A 20,995-nucleotide genomic window follows, 5' to 3' on the forward strand; every position below is an offset into this window, starting at 1 on the left:
TCTTCACAGTCACCCATGTATCTATCTCCTGTAGTCTTCAGGTGGCTATCTCCCTGTAACTCCTGTCTATCATCCCCTTATTTTCCCTAACAAGCCAAAGGTTAGCGAATTGCAGCTCTGATTCCTTAACATTGTCCCTAAGGAGCTGCTCCTCCATGCACCTGGCGCAGATGTGGCCATCAGGGAGGCGGAAAGTCTCCTGGAAATCCCACATCTGACACCCAGAACAAAACACTGACCCTGCAGACATACCCCCTATACTTTCAAGAGTTAAATAAGAAAAGGAAATAAACTTACCTCGCCTTCGCCTGTTCTTGCCAAAGCCTGTTGAGCCAAAGCCTAACCATTCTGACTCAGAACACTTCCATGATGGGCACTCCACTAGGCGGTATCTCTCTTTTATGGGGACTGGGTTTTTCAAGTTCTGCTCCAGACCCGCGCAGGAATGCTTCAACTGTGTTCCAGTCCTGATGAAGGGTCTCGGCCTGAGACATCGGCTATACTCTTTCCCATAGATGCTGCCTGGCCTGCTGAGTTCCTCCGGCATTTTGTGTGTGTTGCTCAGATTTTCAGCATCTGCAGATTTTCTCTTGTTTGTGACTGTTCTATGTTCAGTGAGTGAGGGGCATTGGTACGACGGATTTGAAGGGGTGCATCACTCCACGGGCAGCCTCGGTCTGCGTGTAGAACTGCAAAAGACTCCTCTCAAGCACGTGCTTGGAGTATGAGGGAAAGCTTGGGGAAAGTCTCCAAGTTCCCAGCAACCTCTTATTTTATTCCACTGTTAAAATTCACCATGACCTACTTTGGTCCTTTTTCACCGAGGACTAGAATGTGGGATGTAATGCTGAGGCATTCTGAGGCATTGGTCAGACTGCACTTGGAGTTTTGTGAGTAGTTTTCAGCCCTTTATCTAGGAAAGGATGTGCTAACATTGGAGAGGGTCCAGAGGAGGTTCATGAGAATGATTCCAGGAATGAAAGGACACGTGAGGGGCGTCTGATCATTGTCATAGTCATAGTCATACTTTACTGATCCCGAGGGAAACTGATTTTCATTACAGTTGCTCTAACCAAGAATAGAATATAAATATAGCAATATAAAACCATAAATAATTAAATAATAATATGTAAATTATGCCAGGATAAAAGTCCAGGACCAGTCTATTGGCTCAGGGTGTCTGACTGTCCAAGGGAGGAGTTGTAAAGTTTGATGGCCACAGGCAGGAATGTCTTCCTATGACGCTCTGTGTTGCATCTCGGTGGAATGAGTCTCTGGCTGAATGTACTCCTGTGCCTACCCAGTACATTATGTAGTGGATGGGAGACATTGTCTGAGATGGCATGCAACTTGGACAGCATCCTCTTTTCAGACACCACCGTCAGAGAGTCCAGTTCCATCCCCACGACATCACTGGCCTTACGAATGAGTTTGTTGATTCTGTTGGTGTCTGCCACCCTCAGCCTGCTGCCCCAGCATACAACAGCAAACATGATAGCACTGGCCACCACAGACTCGTAGAACATCCTCAGCATCGTCCGACAGATGTTAAAGGACCTCAGTCTCTTCAGGAAATAGAGACGGCTCTGACCCTTCTTGTAGACAGCCTCAGTGTTCTTTGACCAGTCCAGTTTATTGTCAATTCGTATCCCCAGGTATTTGTAATCCTCCACCATGTCCACACTGACCCCCTGGATGGAAACAGGGGTCACCGGTGCCTTAGCCCTCCTCAGGTCTACCACCAGCTCCTTAGTCTTTTTCACATTAAGCTGCAGGTAATTCTGCTCACACCATGTGACAAAGTTTCCTATCATAGCCCTGCACTACGGCTGATGTACTGATGGCTCTGGGCCTGTACTCAGCTGGAGTTTAGAAGGGGGGAATCTCATTGAAACCTATCAAATATTTACAGTGGACATGGAGGGGATATTTCCTATAGCAGGGGAACATGGAGAGGATGTTTTCTATAGTGGGGGAGTCAAGGACCAGAGGGCACATCCGATAGAAAGATGTTCTTTTAGAACAGAGATGAGGAGGAATTTCTTTAGCCAGAGGGTGGTGAATCTGTGGAATTCATAGCCACAGATAGATGTGGAAGCCAAGTCTTTGGGTATCTTTAAGGTGGAGGTTAATAAATTCTTGATAAGTAAGGGTGTCAAAGGTTACAAGGAGAAGACAAGAGAATGGAGTTGTGAGTACGAAGTACAAAGTAAATTTATTATCAGAGTATGTATATGTTACCCTATACAACCCTGAGATTTGTTTCCTTGCAGGCATACAATATACAGTAAATCCAAGAACACAATAAAATCAATGAAAGACCACACCCAACAGGACGGACAAACAACCAATGTGCAAATTACAACAAACTGTGCAAATATAAAACAGAAAAAAAGTAATAAAATATAAATAAGCAGTAAGTGTTAGGGTTAGGATGCAGAGTCCCTGAAAGTGCATCCATTGTTGGTGGGAACAGTTCAGTGATGGATGAGTAAAGTTGAGTGGAGTTATTCTCTTTGGTTCAAGAGCCTGATGATTGAGGGGGTAATAACTGCTCCTGAATGTGGCGGTGTGGGTCCTGAGCTCCCGTACCTTCTTCCCGATGACAGCAGTGAGAAGAGAGCATAGGCCTGGGTGGTTACTTGATGATAGAAGGCTGCGACATCATATTGTGTAGATGTGCCTAATGGTGGGGAGGGCTTTACCCGTGATGGACTGGGCTGATCTACTTTGTGTAGGGTTTTCCATTCAAGGGCATTGGTGTTTCCGTGCCAGGCTGTGACACGGCCAGTCACTATACACTCCACTATACATCTATGGAATCAGCTATGATGGAATATTGGTGCAGACTTGATGGGCTGAATGGCCGAATTCTCTTGCTATGTCTTATGGCCCCTGGCTGGTGGGGAGAGGTTGGGATCAGGGGTCAAATAATGAGAATGGAAACGTTGGCCAGGCCGTGGAGTTAGATTAAACCGGAAGCCACTTGTGGTTTTCCTAACTGTGGGACCCGTGGAAGTTTACGAGGGCCGTTTCACCAACACGGTGCACTGAGGAGCAGGAAAGAAAGTGTGTTAAAGGAAGAGTGACTAACAAGAGCAGTGGGGGAAATCCTTTCCTCAAGAGAAAAGCTGTGTGTGAGAGAGAGAGAGAGAGAGAGAGAGAGAGAAAAAGAGAGACTGACGCGAGCAGTGGGGAAAATCCTTTCCTCAAGAGAAAAGCTTTCTGAGTCATTGCAGGTCCTCGGAATGCCTCAGTGCAGCTGGGAGTTTGTGGGAGTTTCCTATCCAAGTCGCGTCTTGTGATTAGCAACCCGCAGAACACGCTGAATAAAGCATGGGCTGTCAGTCACAGGAACTCATTCTAAGTTCCCCATGACTCAACCTCTTGCCATATTTAGTCCATGACTCTCAGAAAGATACAGCAGAGAAACGGCTTTGCCTGCCTGCTCTGAACCTGAGTGCCCGCATTAGGGCCATGGCCCTATACTCCACCCCTACCCATTGCACTTTCTCCGTAGCTTCCACACTTTATTAAAGCCATACAGTCTAGAGCAGGGAAACAGACCATTCGGCCCAAAACACCTGTGCTCAACATTTCAGAAACAGCCTCTTCCCCTCCCCATCAGATTTCTGAATGGACCATGAACCCACGTGCACTACCTCACTAGTTTTCCCTGTTTTTTGCTCTTTTCAGCACTGCTTACTTAATTAAATTTTTGATATATTTTATTCAGATTTGTAGTTTCTGTTTATTTTTACGTATTGCAATGTAAAACAATAAATTTCACGACATCTACCAGTGATATTAAACCTGATTATGCCTTGTCCATCCGGAATGCGTTGCCCTGAGAGCTCGTCCCATCTGCCTGCATTCGGCCCAGATCTCTCTAAACCTCCCCTACCCATGTACTTATCTGGATAGCTTTTAAATTTTGCATGGGTGTCCACCTCAACCACTATTTCTGACAACTCATTCCAAATACACACCAGTTTTTCTGTAAAGAGCTGCCCTCATGTTCCTTTTAAAGTTCTTGCCTCTGATCTTAATCCTATTCTGTCTTGTTTTTGGTAGCCCCTCACTCTGTCTATGCCCCTCATGACCTTGTGTACCTCTATCAGGTCACCCCCTCGATCTTCTACGTTCCAGGAAATAAAGTCCTAGTCTATGGAACATCTTGTAAGTCAGACCTTCAATTCCAGGTGCCATCCTGAGAAATCTTTTATGCACTCTTTCTAGTTTAATACTATCTTTCCTGTAGAAAGTAAAAAGGATCTAGTGCTTTTCTGGCATATATGACAAGTAACTCGTCTCGGGCTTCCAGCCCGGTACAAGTAGCGACCTTTCGATGGCAAACCCTGCCATCTTCATCCCTGATGGCAGAGTTTGTCATCGAAACTTCGGTTATAATTGATACCTGTACCCAGCTGGAAGGCTGAGAAGTTTATTCGCCTGTACAAGGTACTCCAAGACAGGTCTCACCGATGTTTTATATATAGAACATAGAAATTTACAGCACATTACAGGCCCTTCAGCCCACAATGTTCTGCTGACCATGTAGTCTGCTCTAGAGACTGCCTAGAATTTCCCTAGCACATAGCCCTCCATTTTCCTAAGCTCCAGGTACCTGTCTAAGAGGCTCTTAAAAGACCCTATTGTATCCACTTCCACCACTGCTGCTGGCAGTGCATTCCACGCACCCACCACTCTCTGCGTGAAAAACTTACCCCTGACATCCCCTCAATACCTGTTTTCAAGCACCAAAAAACTATGCCCCTTTGCGTTAGACATTTCGGCCCTGGGAGAAAGCTTCTGGCTACCCACATGATCAATGCCTCTCATCATCTTATACACCTCTATCAGGTCATCTCTCATCCTCTGTCGCTCCAAGGAGAAAAGGCCAAGTACACTCAACCTATTCTCATAAGCTACGCCCTCCAGTCCAGGCAACATCCTTGTAAGTCTCCTCTGCACTCTCTCTGTAGTATCCACATCCTTCCTGTAATGAGGTGACCAGAACTGAACACAGTACTCCAGGTGAGATCTGACGAAGGTCTTATATAGCCCTAACATTACCTCACGGCTCCTGAGCTCAGTTCCATGGTTGATGAATGCCAACACTCCATAGGCTTTCTTAACAACAATGTCCACCTGCGCAGCAGCTTTGAGTGTCCTATCGACATGGATTCCAAGATCTCTCAGATCCTCCACACTGCCAAGAGTCTTACCATTTATAATATATTCTGTCTTCAAATGGGATCTACCAAAATGAACCACTTCACACTTATCTGGGTTGAACTCCTTCTGCCACTTCTCAGCCCAGTTCTGCGTCCTATCGATGTCCCGCTGTAACCTCCGACAGCTCTCCCAACTATCCACAACACCCCGAACATCTGTGTCATCCAATACCCATAACGTAACTTCCCAACTCCAAAACTCCGAGCTAGTCTGCTCTCTCTTTTCCCTTTTGTACTTGTGTATGGAATGATCTCTGGGGATTGCACGCAAACAAAAGATTTTCACTATATCTTGGGACACGTGATAATAATAAAGCAATCCATTTACTCATCCAGATATCTTTATGCGTTAGAATTGTATCTGCCTCAGCCTCTTTCTCCGAACATCACAGTAGTACACCTGGTGCACTGCTCCACAGTTCAGGTGACCAGGATTTAATCCTGACCTCTGGTGCTGCTTGTGTGGAATTTCTAAGGCATTGGTCAGACAACACTTGGAATATTGTGAGCAGTTTTGGGCCCTTATCTGAGAAAGCATGTGCTGGCCTTGGAGAAGGTCCAGAGGAGGTTCACGAGAATGATCCTAGGAATGAAAGGGTTAACATGTGAGAAACATTTGATATTTCTGGGCCTGTACTCACTGCAGTTTAGAGGAATGAGCGGTGGGTTGCGGGGGAAATCTCATTGGAATCTATTGAACATTGAAAGGCCTGGATTGAGTGGACAGGGAGAAGATGTTTCCAATAGTGGGAGAGTCTAGGATCAAAGGGCACAGCCTCAGAATAGAAGGGCGTCCCTTTAGTACAGAGATGAGGAGGAATGTCTTTAGACAGAGGGTGATGAATCTGTGGAATTCATTGCCACAGACAGCTCTTGGAGGCCATGTCATTGGGTGTATTTAAAGTGGGGTTTGATAGATTCTTGATTCGTAAGTATATCAAAAGCTATGAGGAGAAGGTAGGACAATAAATCAGCTAAGGTGGAATGGTGGAAAAGAATTGTTGGGCCAAATGGCATAATTTTCTCCCATGTCTTATGGTCTTTCCCCTGGAAGTTCCTATTTCTTCCTACATCCCAAAGACGTGCAGGTTGATTGGTTAATCGGCCACTACATATTGCCTCTAGTCTGTGTAGTGTGTAGGAGGATTGTAGAATCAAGGGGGGAGTTGATGGAAAGCTGGAGGTGGGTGTGTTCCCATGCTGTGTGTCTGTATGTCCATGTTTTATCTCAACTCTACATTCAGGAATTGGTCCCAGCTTCATTGGGAAAAAACCTGCAGATGCTGAAAATCAAGCATGTGGATGGAGTACAGGGAGGAGAGGCTGGTTTGTGTGTTGGGCTGGACTGTGTTCACAACTCCCTTCAATGTCCTGTGATCTTGGACAGAAGAGTCACCAGAACCTTTACAGAACATTGAGATGTGTTCTGACCAGCTGCATCACTGTCTGGTACAGGAATTGCAAGACACCTGACCTCAAGTCCCTACACAGGATTGTGAGGACAGCTGAGAGGATCATCAGGGTCTCTCTTACACCCATCCGAGATGTTTATCTGGAGCACTGTGTGTGCAGGGCCCTTAGCTTTGTCAGCGGTCCCTCCCATCCGTCCAACAATCTCTTTGAACACCCCTACCATCAAGCATGAGGTACTGTAGCATTAGGACAAGGACTGTTAGGATAGGAAACAGCTTCTTCCTTTGGTCGTAAGTACTGCGTTGTCCACCTTGGTCAGGAGGAACATTGTTTCGCCTGGTGATGAACAGCTAAATGGCAATAAACTTGAACTTGGAGTTTGATTTGTTTATCATGTACTGTAGTTCTGTTGTTTGTGTTCTTCTTGCATTGTGACATTGTTGATTGTCCAAGGTGAGATGTCCTTTATGCTCAGACTCTTTATCCCTACAGGAGACCCAGCCTCCGTGTCTGTGGAGGTCCCGAAGAGAGTGAAAGGTACTGTCGGACATTCGGTGGTTTTGCCCTGCACTTTAAAGTCTCCCTACACTGAGTACACGACCATTGAGATTGTCATCATCTGGAAGATAAAGGTGTTTTACGAAGGGCCGGTATTGTTCAACGTGACTAACAGGAGCAAGGGCAGCAAGGAGTTTGAGAATGAAGTTCACACAAATATCAAAGGCCGGTACAAACTGGCTGGGGACCCGAGAAAGGGAAATGCCGCCCTGGAGCTGCAGAATGCTACGCTGGATGACAGCGATCAATACTTCTGCCGTGTGGAAATTAAACGGCAGGGCCTGGGCACCTTCAAGGCTGAGTCCAACCCTGGGATCACACTGGAAATATTGGGTAAATATCATAGATGTTGGATATATTCATTCTCATTCATATTCTCTCCCTCTCTCTCCACTCACACTCTCTACCCCCTCTCTCTCCCTCCCCCTCTCTCCCTTCTCTCCCCCTCTCCCCCTCTCCCCCTCTCCCCCTCTCCCCCTCTCCCCCTCTCCCCCTCTCCCCCTCTCCCCCTCAACCCCCTTCCCTCTCCCCCTTCCCTCTCCCCCTTCCCTCTCCCCCTTCCCTCTCCCCTTCCCTCTCCCCCTCCCCTTCCCCCCTCCCCTTCCCCCCTGTCCCCTCTCCCCCTGTCCCCTCTCCCCCTCTCCTCCCTCTCTCCTCTTTCTCTTTTCCCCCTCCCTCTCCCCTCTCCCATATCTAAGAAAGGATGTGCTGACGTGGATAAAGTATAATCCTGGGAGCAAAAGGGTTAACAGATAAGTGTTTGATGGCTCTGGGCCTCTACTTCCTGGAGTTCTGAAGAACGACTGGGGGAGGGGAGGGCGTCATTGAAACCTAATGTTGCAAGGCCTAGAAAGAAAAAGAATGATTGTGTTGCAGAAAGGATGCTTCATATACTGCCAGAGTCCAGGACTGGGGCACAGCTTCAGAACAGAGGGACATCCTTTTACAACAGAGATTAGATGGAATTTATTTTAGTGAATCTGAAATTCATTGCTACAGACCATTGTGGAGGCCAAGTTACTGGGCATATTTAAAGTGAATTGTGATGGACTGTTGGTTAGTCAGGGCATCAAAAGTTAAGGTAGAAGGCAGAAGAATGGGGTTGGAAGGGGTAATAAGTCAGCCATGATGGAATGGCGGAGCAGACTCAATGGGCCAAATGATCTAATTGTGCATCTGTGTTGTATGGTCTTATGGACAAAAGGTAAAATCCCTTCCTCCTACCATGACCTCTGAGCCCTGGCTTCCACCAGGACCCCTCCCTGCCTCTTGTGTCCGGCGTGTGAGCTGTATGCATCTGAAGGACTCACTCAATATCATTCAGCTTCCAAGTCAGTCCAAAGGTCGACTGCTTCTACCACCATGAGACGCTTCCATCATCTGCATCAGGCGCCATGCCTGCCTCACTCCAGGCTCGATCGTTCCACACTGCTCGTCCTCCAGCCTTCATTAACACAGCAGCTACAGTCCTGAGACAGTCCTCCAACAATGGAAACTCAAACGTAACCCAACAGCCATGGAACTTAAATTCAGTTATTTCAGTAAATCTTTACAAAAGTCAAGAAAGAAATCGATTGTCCTAAAAAAAAATCCAATCTGGGTCGTTTCAGGGGAACTTCTTCACTCAGAGGGTGGTGAGAGTGTGGAACGAGCTGCCGGTGGAAGTGGTGGGACGGTTTAATTTCAACATTTAAGAGGATTTTGGATAGGTACATGGAGGGGAGGGGTATGGAGGGCGATGGTCCAGATGTGGGTCACTGGGACTAAACAGGATAACAATTTGACAAGAACCACATGGACTGAAAGTCCTGTTTCTGTTGGGGTAGTACTCAATGACTATGACTATAACTAATATCCTACAGGGAAGGAAGTCTTCTGTTTATTAGCAGTCTCGACTTCATGTGACTGACCTGTGGCTGCCTTCTAAAACAGTGCAGCAAACTACTCCATATCAAGAAAATATAACAACTATTAGTTATGGTGCACAGAAACAGACTCTTTGGCCCATCTTGACCATGCCAGCCCAGTTTTCTTCCTTGTTCCGTTTACCTACACCCAGACCATATCAACCCGTTTCTCTCCCATCCATGTATTGTAGCTCTTCAAACTTCCCTTGAATGTTACAATTGAACTTAGATCTACCACTTTCACCGTCAGCTTGTTCCACACTTGCACCACCCTCTGAGTGAAGAGGTTCCACCTCAGATTCCATTTAAATACTTCATCTTTCACCTCAAACCTATAATGTCTAGTTCTAGTCTCACCTAACATAAGAGGAAAAAGCCTGCAAGCATTCACCCTATCGATACCCTTCATAATCTTGTGTACCTCTGTGAGATCTCCCCTCGTTCTCCTACGCTCCAGGGAATAAAGTTCTAACCTTTTCAACCTTTCCCTATAACTCAGGCCCTCAAGTCCCGGCAACATCCTCGTAAATATTCTCTGCACTCTTTCTAGTGCCAGGTAGATTCCCCACACTACCATCATCAGAGGTCATGTGTCTGGCCTCCTCCGGATACTGTATCCAGTCAATGAGAGTGGATAGGGTGTGTCTGTGTCTGTGCGGACGTGGAGGGTCAGAGTGGGGCTCCAGTGGTCAAGGCCCCAACTTATGGGATCCCCCATTCTCACTGCATGAGAACTCTTGCCTGAGGGATGTATCGGAGCCGAGGTTTCCAGTTTTGGCAAACCAAGCAGCCAACGTGTCTGAGTCATACGGCACAGAAACCGGCCCTTCAGCCCAACCAGTCTGTGCTGACTATCTCATCCCGTTTGTCTGAACTTAACTCATATCTCTCTAAACCTTTCCTATCCTTGCATTTGTCCAAGTATCTTTTAAACGTTGTTGAAGTAACCACCTTGACAGCTCAGTCTACATACTGACCACCATCCTGGTGAACAAGATGTCCTTCAGGTTCCTATTAAATCTCTCCCCTCTCACCTTAAACCTTCGCCCTCTAGTTCTTGATTCCCCAGCGCTGAGGGCAGAAAACAAGAAACTGTGTGAATTCACCTGTCTTTTATACACAGAAAGTTTTGAGAAATATACAATTATTGAATGACAGTTGGACACTTGACCTTGTGGTTTGGCTGCACTGCACTTTCTCTGTAACTGTAACACTTTATTCTGCATTCCGTTATTTTTTCCCATGTTCTACCTCAATGCACTGATGTGATGAAATGATCTGTATGGATGGTATGCAAAATAAAGTTTTCGCTGTACCTCGGTACAGGTCGGCACAGTAACAAAGCAGTTAGCATAGCGTTATTACAGCATCAGCGAACACTGATCGAAGTTCAAATCCTGTCTGTAAGGAGCTTGTACGTTCTCCCCAGGGCCCCTGGGCTGGAGGCCCTGATGGGCCCCTGCTGACACCATAAAATGCTGCTGTACCAAGCAAAAAAAGGCAAGAACAAGAGCAAAGGTCGTACTGGTCTAAATATCAAAACTGTGGACCAAGACATTGGTTTAGTACAATACGTAGGCTATAAGCTTACAGGCCTTAAGAGGGAGGACAGAAAGTAACGCAGATTCTTAGTTTGAAGGACAGCATCTAAAGCACTCAAAAATTGACCTAGGCTTAGTTGGCTTAGTAAAGTTATGAGGGAGACGAAGTATGATGTACCCAATCTTAAATCTTTATTTAGCTATTGCTGCACATACCATAGGCCTTATTTCTCGAACAATGTCAAAGCATTTTTATCTAGGTATTTTTCTCAAACGTGTGTTCTGAGAAAGTAAAATGGAATTGAGAGACAAAAAGGCCAAGGGAGATGGCACTGTGGCAAACTAGGAAACTTGACAATACCCCAACACTCTTTTTGAAAAATGAGATCAAGCACATACTAACCTATTGCTGTACTGTGCGTGGCTTGCAGAGTAAAGAGCACTTATTACTTACTAGGTTTGTAAACAGTCAACTATTAGCCTACTGCCACAAAAACAGGAACAGCACTGACACACAAGCTTAGAGTTTACAAAGTCAGATGCTTGTTTTTCAAAATTAAAGCCTAGTTCTTCTGGATTTCTTTGCAGCAAAGTCCTTGATCAGATCACTAAAATCCAGTTTCCGAACAAGATCACTTTCAAGTGACATCAGAGTAAGATGACTCAGCTTGTCCTGTCCCATTGTGAATCTGAGCCTATTCTTCACTAGCTTGAGCTTGGAGAAAGATCGCTCACCACTTGTATTTGTGACAGGGGGAGTCGGGTAAAGCCTCAAAGCAATGCACACATTTGGGAAGATGACCTGCAAGTGTTTTTCTCTGAGGAAGCATAAAAGCTCTGTTGCAGATGAAATATCTTTGCCACTTACAATTTCCCTGAAATGGACAATCTCCTCCACAAAGTCTAACTCCAGGTCAGCTTTGGAGATCAGACGCTCTCTTGTGCAGATCTTGTACAGAGAGAGAAGGGATATTGTTTTTGCAGTTCTGTATCTATTCTTCTGCTGTCAGGCACTAGTGTAACATAGGTCAGTCTTGCTTTCCTGTCGTGTTCGCTATTTTCATGCTCTGCTGTGTGCTCAGCGGCATGTTTCCAGTCGCTAAAGCCAGTTTCGAAGATGGACTGACAGTTACCATCACTGAAGATGCAGCATGCAAAACAAAACACACAGCCGTGGAAGGGGAATATAAAAGCCATCGCCGTGATATGTGCTCACCATTTACGAGCTTGCGTTTGAAGTGAAATTCGGAGAATAAAAGTCTCTGCTGTTTGTATACTCATTCCAAAGCTTTGATATCCACATCCTTATTCTGGCAGGACTCCGGCCCTTTCTTAGCCCAGTACACTCGGACTGAATCATCTAACGTTTCCTTTCCCCAGCGAGCAGGATCAGTGCTGTAAGGATCCTCAATAGCGGTAATGTTAACATTAATGGCGGCCCAACTTGGTTGTTCGGAGGCCTCTGTGGTCGGGAATTCCAAAGTCATGCTCTCTGCGTCTTCAACGTTAGCTGCTGACTGTGGCGAGGACGGTGGTCCTGTGCTAACACTGGTGCTAGCACTAGCTGTTGAACAAGTCTCCATTTGTCCACCGGTCTCAGACTGTGACAAGAGCGATGGTGCTGCTGCATCATCGAGAACAGGTTTAAAAAATTCCGTCAATTTCAATGTCTTTTTAATGCTTCTTTCTCACGGTCCTCTTTTTCTTTCTTTTTTCTTTTCTGTGCTCCACTCTCATATTTTTTTTTGTCTGCCATGACGATAGCTAATTATTTTGGGGCCCCTCTGCAGCTCTAGCCCCTGGGCTGCAGCCCAGCCTCTCCCTGCCTAAAGTCCAGCCCTGGTTCTCCCCTTTCTGCGAGGGTTTCCTCCGGGTGCTCTGGTTTCCTCTCACATTCCAAAGGTGTACCGTTTAGATTTAGTAAGTTGTGGGGAAGTTTGTTGGCAGTGGAAGTGTGGCGACACATATGGACGGCCCTCATCACGATCAATTCTCGCGGATTTGATAGGATGTTTTTCACTGTATGTGACAAATAATACTAATCTTTATCTTTATGTGACAATAGTAAACTAATCCACCAATTTAGAAACGAGTCATTGAGCAGATGATGGTTTTCTTTAGTGATGAGGAATAGGTGCTGCCCTGGAAACTGGGAAGAACCAGGTTCTCATCCACTCTGTCAGTTCAAGTCTATTGTCACCTGATTGTGCATGTATACAACATTGCTTTGGACCATGGTCTTCCCACAATACATATATCACACACAGCACATAAAACAAAATATTACCACAGATAAGTTAATAAAATATAATTCAAAATGCATGTAGTGCACAGCACAGGTAAACAGTAAACAGCTGGCTCTCCTGGTGATGAGACATCAGTGGTGACAGGGCATTCACTAGTGTCATAGGTGAAGGGAAGAAGCTGTTACCCACTCTGGTAGTGCTAGTCCTGATGTTCCTGTACTACCCCCCCCCCCCGCCCGATGGTAGTGGGTCAAAGAGATTGCAGGATGGGTGGTAGGGACCCTCAATGATACTTTGGGCCCCTGCTGTCCCACACCCCCGGTAACTGTTACAAATAGAGGAAAGGGGGACCCCACTGATCCTCTTGGTGCTTTTCACTATCCTTTGTAGGGTCTTGCGGTCTGATGCCTTGCAGCTCCAGTACCACACAATGACATAGCCAGGCAGGACACTCTCAGTGATACCCCTGTAGAAAGTTGTTAGAGTGGGGCACAGAGAAAGGAATCAGGATCGCTCACCAAGGGGGTAGATCAGGCGTTAGTTGAATTGCAACATCTGAGAAAGTGTCAGCCTCTGATGAGCTCATTGCATCCTTCCTTTTCTTCCACTGTCCACTTTGCTGCTGCTATCCCCGTCTTCCTTCCCTTTCTCCCAAGGTCCACTCTCCTCTCCTATCAGATTCCTTCCTCTCCAGCCCTTTACCTTTTCCACCTATCCCCTCCCAGCTTCTCACTTCATCGAGCCCTCCCCCAACCACCTATCTTCTCCTCTCCTGGTCTCACCTAACCCTTGACAGCCTGTACTTCTTCCCCTCCCTCCACATTCTTGTTCTGATTTCTTCCCCCTACTGTTCCAGTCCTGATTAGAGGGTCTCGGCCTGAAACTTTGACTGTTTCTTCCGTTCAGTAGATGTGGCCTGACCCGTTGAATTCCTCCATCATTTTGTCTGCTGCTTTGGATTTCCAGCATCTGCAAAATTCCTCATGTTTACGATTAATGAGGGAGGAGTTCTGAAAACAACGCAGCAGTTATCATACACGTAATAAGCCGATCTCTGCAATGCCGGGTATCTGACAGTATTTCATGCAACCGTTTTCTCTTTCTCCCCCCTCACCTTGTCTCCCTGTCTCTCCCTCTCTCCTTCTCCATTCTTGTCCCTGTCTCCAACTCCTGGCACTATCCCTAGTTGTGACTCGGCTTAAGAGAACATTCCCCTCTTGCACAAAGAAGCTGCTCCTGCAAGATCTCTTCTCTAACACCAGGCTTCCCCAATACGTGGTGGTACTGGTCTCCACCCTCTTCTCTTACAACCTTCCGTTTAGACACATAACTTAGAAAAGCATTATTATAAAGACCTTCATATCCCTCCCACCTACGTACTTATCCAAATTTCACTTAAATGTTAAAATCGAAAGCACATCCACTGGCCACATATTCCACGCACTCACTACCCTCTGACTGCAGAAGTTACCTGTATGTTCCCCTTAAATATTTCATCTTTCACTCCTCTAGTTTTAGTCCCAACCAACCTCAGTGAAAAACCCTGTCTGCATTTACCTTCTCTAAAGGCATCCGTTAGTCTTGCGAGACCATGGATCTGTGCCTGGAAAGCTTTCGCTCTCCAGGGCGCAGGCCTGGGCAAGGTTGTATGGAAGACCAGCAGTTGCCCATGCTGCAAGTCTCCCCTCTCCACAACACTGATGTTGTCCAAGGGAAGGGCATTAGGACCCATACAGCTTGGCACCAGTGTCGTCACAGAGCAATGTGTGATTAAGTGCCTTGCTCAAGGACACAACACGTTGCCTCGGCTGGGGCTCGAACTCACGACCTTCAGGTCACTAGTCCAATGCCTTAACCACTTGGCCACTACCTTATCTATAGCTCTCATAATCTTATGTATTTCTATTCAATCTCACCTCATTCTCTTATGCTCTATGGAATAAAGTCCTAACCTATAACTCAGATTCTCAAGTCATGGGAAAATTATTTTAATTTCCTTTGTACTCCTTAAATCTTATAGATCAGTGGCGTCTCTGAGGTATGGCAGGTATGGCACGTGCCCTGGGCACCACTTGAAGTGGGGGGGGGGCGCCACTGAGCAGTTTGTATTAAAGTCAGACAAGCCATCCTCGGATAGTGAAAAAAGAGCTTTCTTCAGATGTATGATCTGTCTTTGATTATCATGGGTGAGAAGCACTAGGATGGCCTTATTTCAGAGCATTGTGTAAGAAGACTGTGAAACATTTCTTCATGAAGAAGAAGGAAAGCGGAGCTGAAGGATGGAAGAGACGAAAGTTGGAGGCGGAGGAAGCCAAGAAGTCGAGCAAATTCTTCATGCCTTTCTTTGAAAAGCCTGGAACAAGTAGTTCAACACATTCCACGGAGTCGCCTGCACCTGCTACAAGTTTGTTAGAATCCGAAGGTGGATCAAGTACAAATGGGTCACAAGCTGAGGAGGAAGTCGAGTCAGATAAATCCGAGTATGACGAGATTAAGAGTGAAGCTGCCACAGAGAACATGGACATGACAGGAGGGGAAGACGATGGTGGTGGTGATGTTGAGTTTATTGACGAGATTTTACCTGATGAGATTGAACCTGGGCAACATTGAACCTAGTGAACTGGATGGTGTCAAAGAGCCTCGAACTGTCTTACCAGAGGTGACTGAACAGCATGACATTGGACTTCTGAAGTTCCACAAGGATACTGGAAAAGCAATTCTGCCTGACGCATGAGAACAGAAATAATAAAGCTGGGTTCAAAGTATTTTCAGAACAGTGAGGGGCCTTTCCTACCAACAAGTAACCGTTCAATGAACAAAACTTGGTTCAAGAGGAAATTGGGAAATGGTCGTGGTGAGGAAGTGATTCGCTCGTGGCTGGTCTATTCCCCTTCTAAGAAGTCTGCATTTTGTGTCTGTTGTCTTCTCTATTCCCAGTCAGACCATCCATCCTCATTGGAGAAGGAAAGTGGATTCAACCTGTGGAAAGCACCTGAAAGGATTAATGTTCATGAAAATGCTAAGAATCATCGGGAATGCTTCACACAGTGGAAAGAAATTTAGCTGGAAACAGAGGAGTTATTGATGCGGAATTTCAGTCACAGATTGAGAAGGAAAAGCAGAAGTGGTGTGATACCTTGACAAGAATCCTTGGCTGCATAAAATTCCTTGCGACTCAGAACCTGGCTTTGCGACGACACAAGGAGTTACTTCAGCTAGACGGTGACTCCAATGTGGGAAATTTCTTTGGCTTACTGAAACTATAGGCCATCTTTGACCCTGTCATAAAGGAACACCTCACTCATTTGGAAAGTCATCCTGGACCCATGTCTTATCTTTCACCGGGTGTCCAGAATGAATTCATCCACATGATGGCATCCACCGTTCTCCAGAGTTAACTGAGAAGCATTCGTAAAGCCAAGTACTATGGTCTCATGTTCGACTCAACTCCTGATCAGGCACACCGTGGGCAGATGTCAGAAGTAGTGAGGTATGTGGAAGTTGATTTTGAGAGGAAAACTGTCCGTGTTTGAGTCCTTCCTTGGTTTTATCCAGATAAGCCAGAAGGATGCTGAGAGCCTGGTTGAAGACTTCTTGAAACAGCTAGAGAAGGATGAAATGGAGCTACAAGATTGTCGGTCACAGAGCTATGACAACGCTGGCAGTGTTTGTGAGTTGCGACAATCACTCACTCAATTTGGTGGGTGTACATGCAGCCAAGCAGGATACAATGATGGTCACGTTTTTTGGAACCATCAAAGCTCTATAAGTGTTTTTCTCTCGTTCAACACAGCGCTGGGAAAAACTCAAAAACGCCGTGCCTGTGGGTGTTAAGTCCGAGTCCGAAACCAGGTGGAGTGCAAGGACAGAAGCAGTGAAGCCCGTCAACAAGTACCTTGAGATACTTCAAGTTCTCCAGGACATGATAGACAATGAAAATGAGTCCAGTGAATCAAGAAGTGATGCAAGGCAGCTGTACAACCGCATGTTGAGTTACGATTTTCTGATTTTGCTAGGATTTTGGAACAAAGTGCTCATTCGCATTGACCATATTCAAAACAGGTTGCAGGATCCTAGCATGAACTTCCACGATGCTGCCCCGGATTTGAAAGCACTCCAAGATAATTTTTATGATGAAAGAGAAGTGTTGGTCAGTGAGTCACTCGAAGAAGGAGTCGGTCTCTGTCAAGAATGGAATATTGAAGTTGAAAGATGTCAGAGATGAAAGAAACGAATGGCTGATGAGAACTCGAGAGACGCTGGGTTAACAGCTAAGGAGGAAATGGAAAGAGTCATGAAGGGAACACTCGACCATCTTCACAGAGAAATGGACGAAAGGTTCGCTCATTTGCACAACACTGACACCAAGTTTGGGTTCCTTCTCGATGTTGAGGGACTGTGTTACGGTGCCGACGGTAACGACCTAAAGAAGAAGTGTGAAAATTTGGGTGAATTGTACAGCTCTGATGTTGATGGACAGCAGCTATATGAAGAAATTTTGGATTGCAGAATGTTGCTATCAAGGCCGGTCAACATGAAAATATCAAGACCTGAAGAGTTTCATGAATTTATTGTTCAGTGTGGAGATGAGAGCATCTTCCCCAATCTTCGCATTGCTATTCAGATAATGCTAACCATCACAGTTACCATCGCCAGCTGTGAGAGATCATTCAGCAAGTTAAAACTAATACTTTCATATTTGAGAGCCTCCATGGGTCAAAGCAGACTCTGTGATCTTGCTCTGATGAAAAAACTGACTTTGATCACATCATAGACCAATTTGCATCAGTGAAAGCAAGGAAGGTGCAGTTCTAATTTTCACGTAGTGCCATAATTTGTTAACTAAATGATTAACGAGCTTGACTTGTATTTTTGAACTGATATTATGGTAAATTTATTTAGAAGATGGGTGTCAGATGTTTGGACAGTGGCGGAATTTTAGTGCTTGCCATAGGCACTATTTTCCGTCGATACACCCCTGTTATAGATATCTTTCCTGTAGGTAGGTGACTAAAACCGCACACAATACTACAAATTAGGCCTCAGTGTAATGATGCAGCAAGACTCATGGCAGTGAACATGCATATTGTGAACCAATTCAATGGGGATATAATTACTCAACTACCTTTACCCTACATCAGGATAATCCACGTTTCCCCTAAACCATGGTAGATCACAAAGTGAATAGTGGGGCTCTGAGGAGTGTGGTAGAACAAGGGGACCTGGGAATACAGGTCCATAATTCATTGAAAGTGACAAATTTCATGGGTAGATAGGGTTGTAAAGAAAGCTTTTGGTACATTGGCCATAAATCAATGCATTGAGTACAGGAACACGAGGAATTCTGCAGATGCTGGAAATTCAAGCAACACACATCAAAGTTGCTGGTGAACGCAGCAGGCCAGGCAGCATCTCTAGGAAGAGGTACAGTCGACGTTTCGGGCCGAGACCCTTCGTCAGGACATTGAGTACAGGAGTTGGGATATTATGTTGAAGTTGTACAAGACGTTGTTGAGGCCTAATTTGAAGTATTGTGTGCAGTTTTGTTTACCTACCTGCAGAAAAGATGTACGTAAGGTTGAAAGAGTACAGAGAAAATTTACAAGGATGTTGCTGGGTCTGGAGGACCTAAGTGGACCTGAGTTGTAAGTAAAGATTGAATAGGTTAGGATTTTATTTCTTGCAATGTAGAAGATTGAGAGGAGATTTGATAGAGGTACACAGATTTATGAGGGCTAGGGTAGAAGCAAACAGACCTTTTCTTCTGAGCTTGGGTGGTACTACAGCCTGAGTTCATGGGAAGGTGAAGGGTGAGAAGTTTCAGGGAAACAAGAGGGGAAATTTCTTCACTCAGGTGATGAGAGTGTGGAATGAGCTGCCAGCACAAGTGGTGCATGCGAGCTCGATTTCAGTGTCTAAGAGAAGGTTAGATAGGTACATGGATAGTATGGTTATGGAGGGTGATAGTCCCAGTCCAGATCAATGTTTTCAGCATGGACTAAGTGGGCCAAATGGCCTGTTTCTGTGCTGAACTCTGACACTTATCACTATTTTTAAGTAAATTCAGTTTAAAGAGTAACAATATTTTAGCACATCAAAAATAGATGCAATCCAATTTTTATACCTCTGTATTAGATTCATAAAATTAACTGGTCAGGATTCAAGACTGCTTTAGGTCACAGATGCTGCCTGGTCTGCTGAGTTCCTCTGGCATTTTGTGTGTGTGTTGCTCAGATTTCGAGGATCTGCAGATTTCCTCGTTTCTGTTTTATGTCATTTCCTGTACACAAGTGTAAAGGGGAACAAAATAATCATTACTCCAGATCTGATGCAGCACAAAAACCACAATAAAATAAAGAAGACAATAATAAAAAGCACAATAAATATAAATGCATAGGACAGATTATATACATAGATTGACTATGTCCATAAAGTTATGCTAGGCACAGGAATGTCTGGACATAAGGTGACTCTGACAGGAGATGATAAAGTAGTGGTGGTGGGGGGTGGGTTAGTGGGTGGTGATGTTGATCAGCCTTACTGCTTCGGGAAAGTAACTGTTTTTAAGTCTGGTGGTTCTGGAGTGGATGCTACATAACCTCCTCTCTGATGGGAGTGGGACAAACAGTCTATGAGCAGGGTGGGTGGGATCCTTCATGATATTACTGGCCTTTTCCCTGCACCTTTCTGTATACACGTCCTTGATAGCAGGTAAGATGGTGCCAGTGATGCTTTACACAGTTTTGATCTGTCATGTACCCTATGACGGGAATAAAGAACCAGCACAGATGGAAAACACTTTGGAGTCTCGTATTGCTAGCAACTAATAATATTTATTAGTAACTACGCAATACAGTAATATAAATGTAGATAAATCAAACAGGTTAGCAATGATTATATATAAAAGTAAGTGTGGAATATATATGTATAAAAAAACCAAGCTTCTTTAAGTCTGGGGTAAAAAGATACAGTCTTACGATGTTGAGTAAAGTTCAGTTCAGTTCAGGTCGTGGTATTTAGTTGAGCAGTGATGGAGAGAGAGAGAGAGTGAGTTGAGTCCTCAGGTGAGCTGATGCCGTCAATCTTCTCATCGTCCTCTGAAATCCTTTACAAGTCACCGACTGTGACTTTAACCAGCGGGACCGGTCTTCTGTGGTGGAGCTATCACCCCGGCAAGGGTGGACACATAGACAACTCCCCACCGGTCAACCCCTTCTCCTCAAACTGGAATGGCAATTTGGAATCGATCCACCTGATCGATCCTCCAAAACCCACTTTCTCTGCGGGCAGAACAATGCTCATTCAGTGTCCAGATCATGTGTCTGAGGTCTGTATCATCTGACCCCCTATTTATTTCACCAGGCTGAGCATCACCTGTCACTCAAAGAGTCCCTCCCTCCTTTGTCTGTAAAGCAGTGCACAAGCAGGCAACAAGTCCTTGAAAGTAACATCAACAATCTGCCTTTGGTCACCATAGCAACCTTTGAGCTGCTCAGTGCTGTCTCCAACTCCAAACTCAGTAGAAATCCGAAGTTACTTCCAATGCCTTAAAGTGACAGTCCAACAGTTAATCTTCATCTCTCTCTCTCTCTCTTTTCAAAAGCAACATATCGGTGGTAATTAACTCTGTCTCTCTCTCCTTCCCAGACAAACCAACAATGATGAACGTCTCTCTCCAAACAGTTAATTGGGGCACTCCAGGATCCCCTCACAGATCTAACCATTGTCGAGCCTCCCTGTCCACTGCAGTGCAATTTCCGTACCATGTAGCAATGCAACTTATAGAACATAGAATAGTACAGCACAGTACAGGCCCTTCAGCCCACAATGTTGTGCCGACCCTCAAACTCTGCCTCCCATATAAGTCCCCACCTTAGATTCCTCCATATACCTGTCTAGTAGTCTCTTAAACTTCACTAGTGTATCTGCCTCCACCACTGACTCAGGCAGTGCATTCCATGCACCCACCACTCTCTGAGTGAAAAACTTTCCTCTAATATCCCCCTTGAACTTCCCACCCCTTACCTTAAAGCCATATCCTCTTGTATTGAGCAGTGGTGCCCTGGGGAAGAGGCGCTGGCTATCCACTCTGT

General features: G+C 45.4%; 1 protein-coding gene across 2 annotated transcripts in view; it reads left to right on the forward strand.

The window, feature by feature from the left end:
- LOC140197527 (uncharacterized) overlaps positions 1-20,995 on the forward strand; it is a 90,380-nt gene that overhangs the window by 56,329 nt on the left and 13,056 nt on the right. For both annotated transcript variants that reach the window (XM_072257571.1, XM_072257572.1), the window contains one exon: positions 7,143-7,541. In XM_072257571.1, the coding sequence (XP_072113672.1) occupies positions 7,143-7,541 (399 nt within the window). The remainder of the gene's footprint in view (positions 1-7,142; positions 7,542-20,995) is intronic.

The sequence above is a fragment of the Mobula birostris genome, chromosome 5, assembly GCF_030028105.1.
Source record: "Mobula birostris isolate sMobBir1 chromosome 5, sMobBir1.hap1, whole genome shotgun sequence".
NCBI lineage: Eukaryota > Metazoa > Chordata > Chondrichthyes > Myliobatiformes > Myliobatidae > Mobula > Mobula birostris.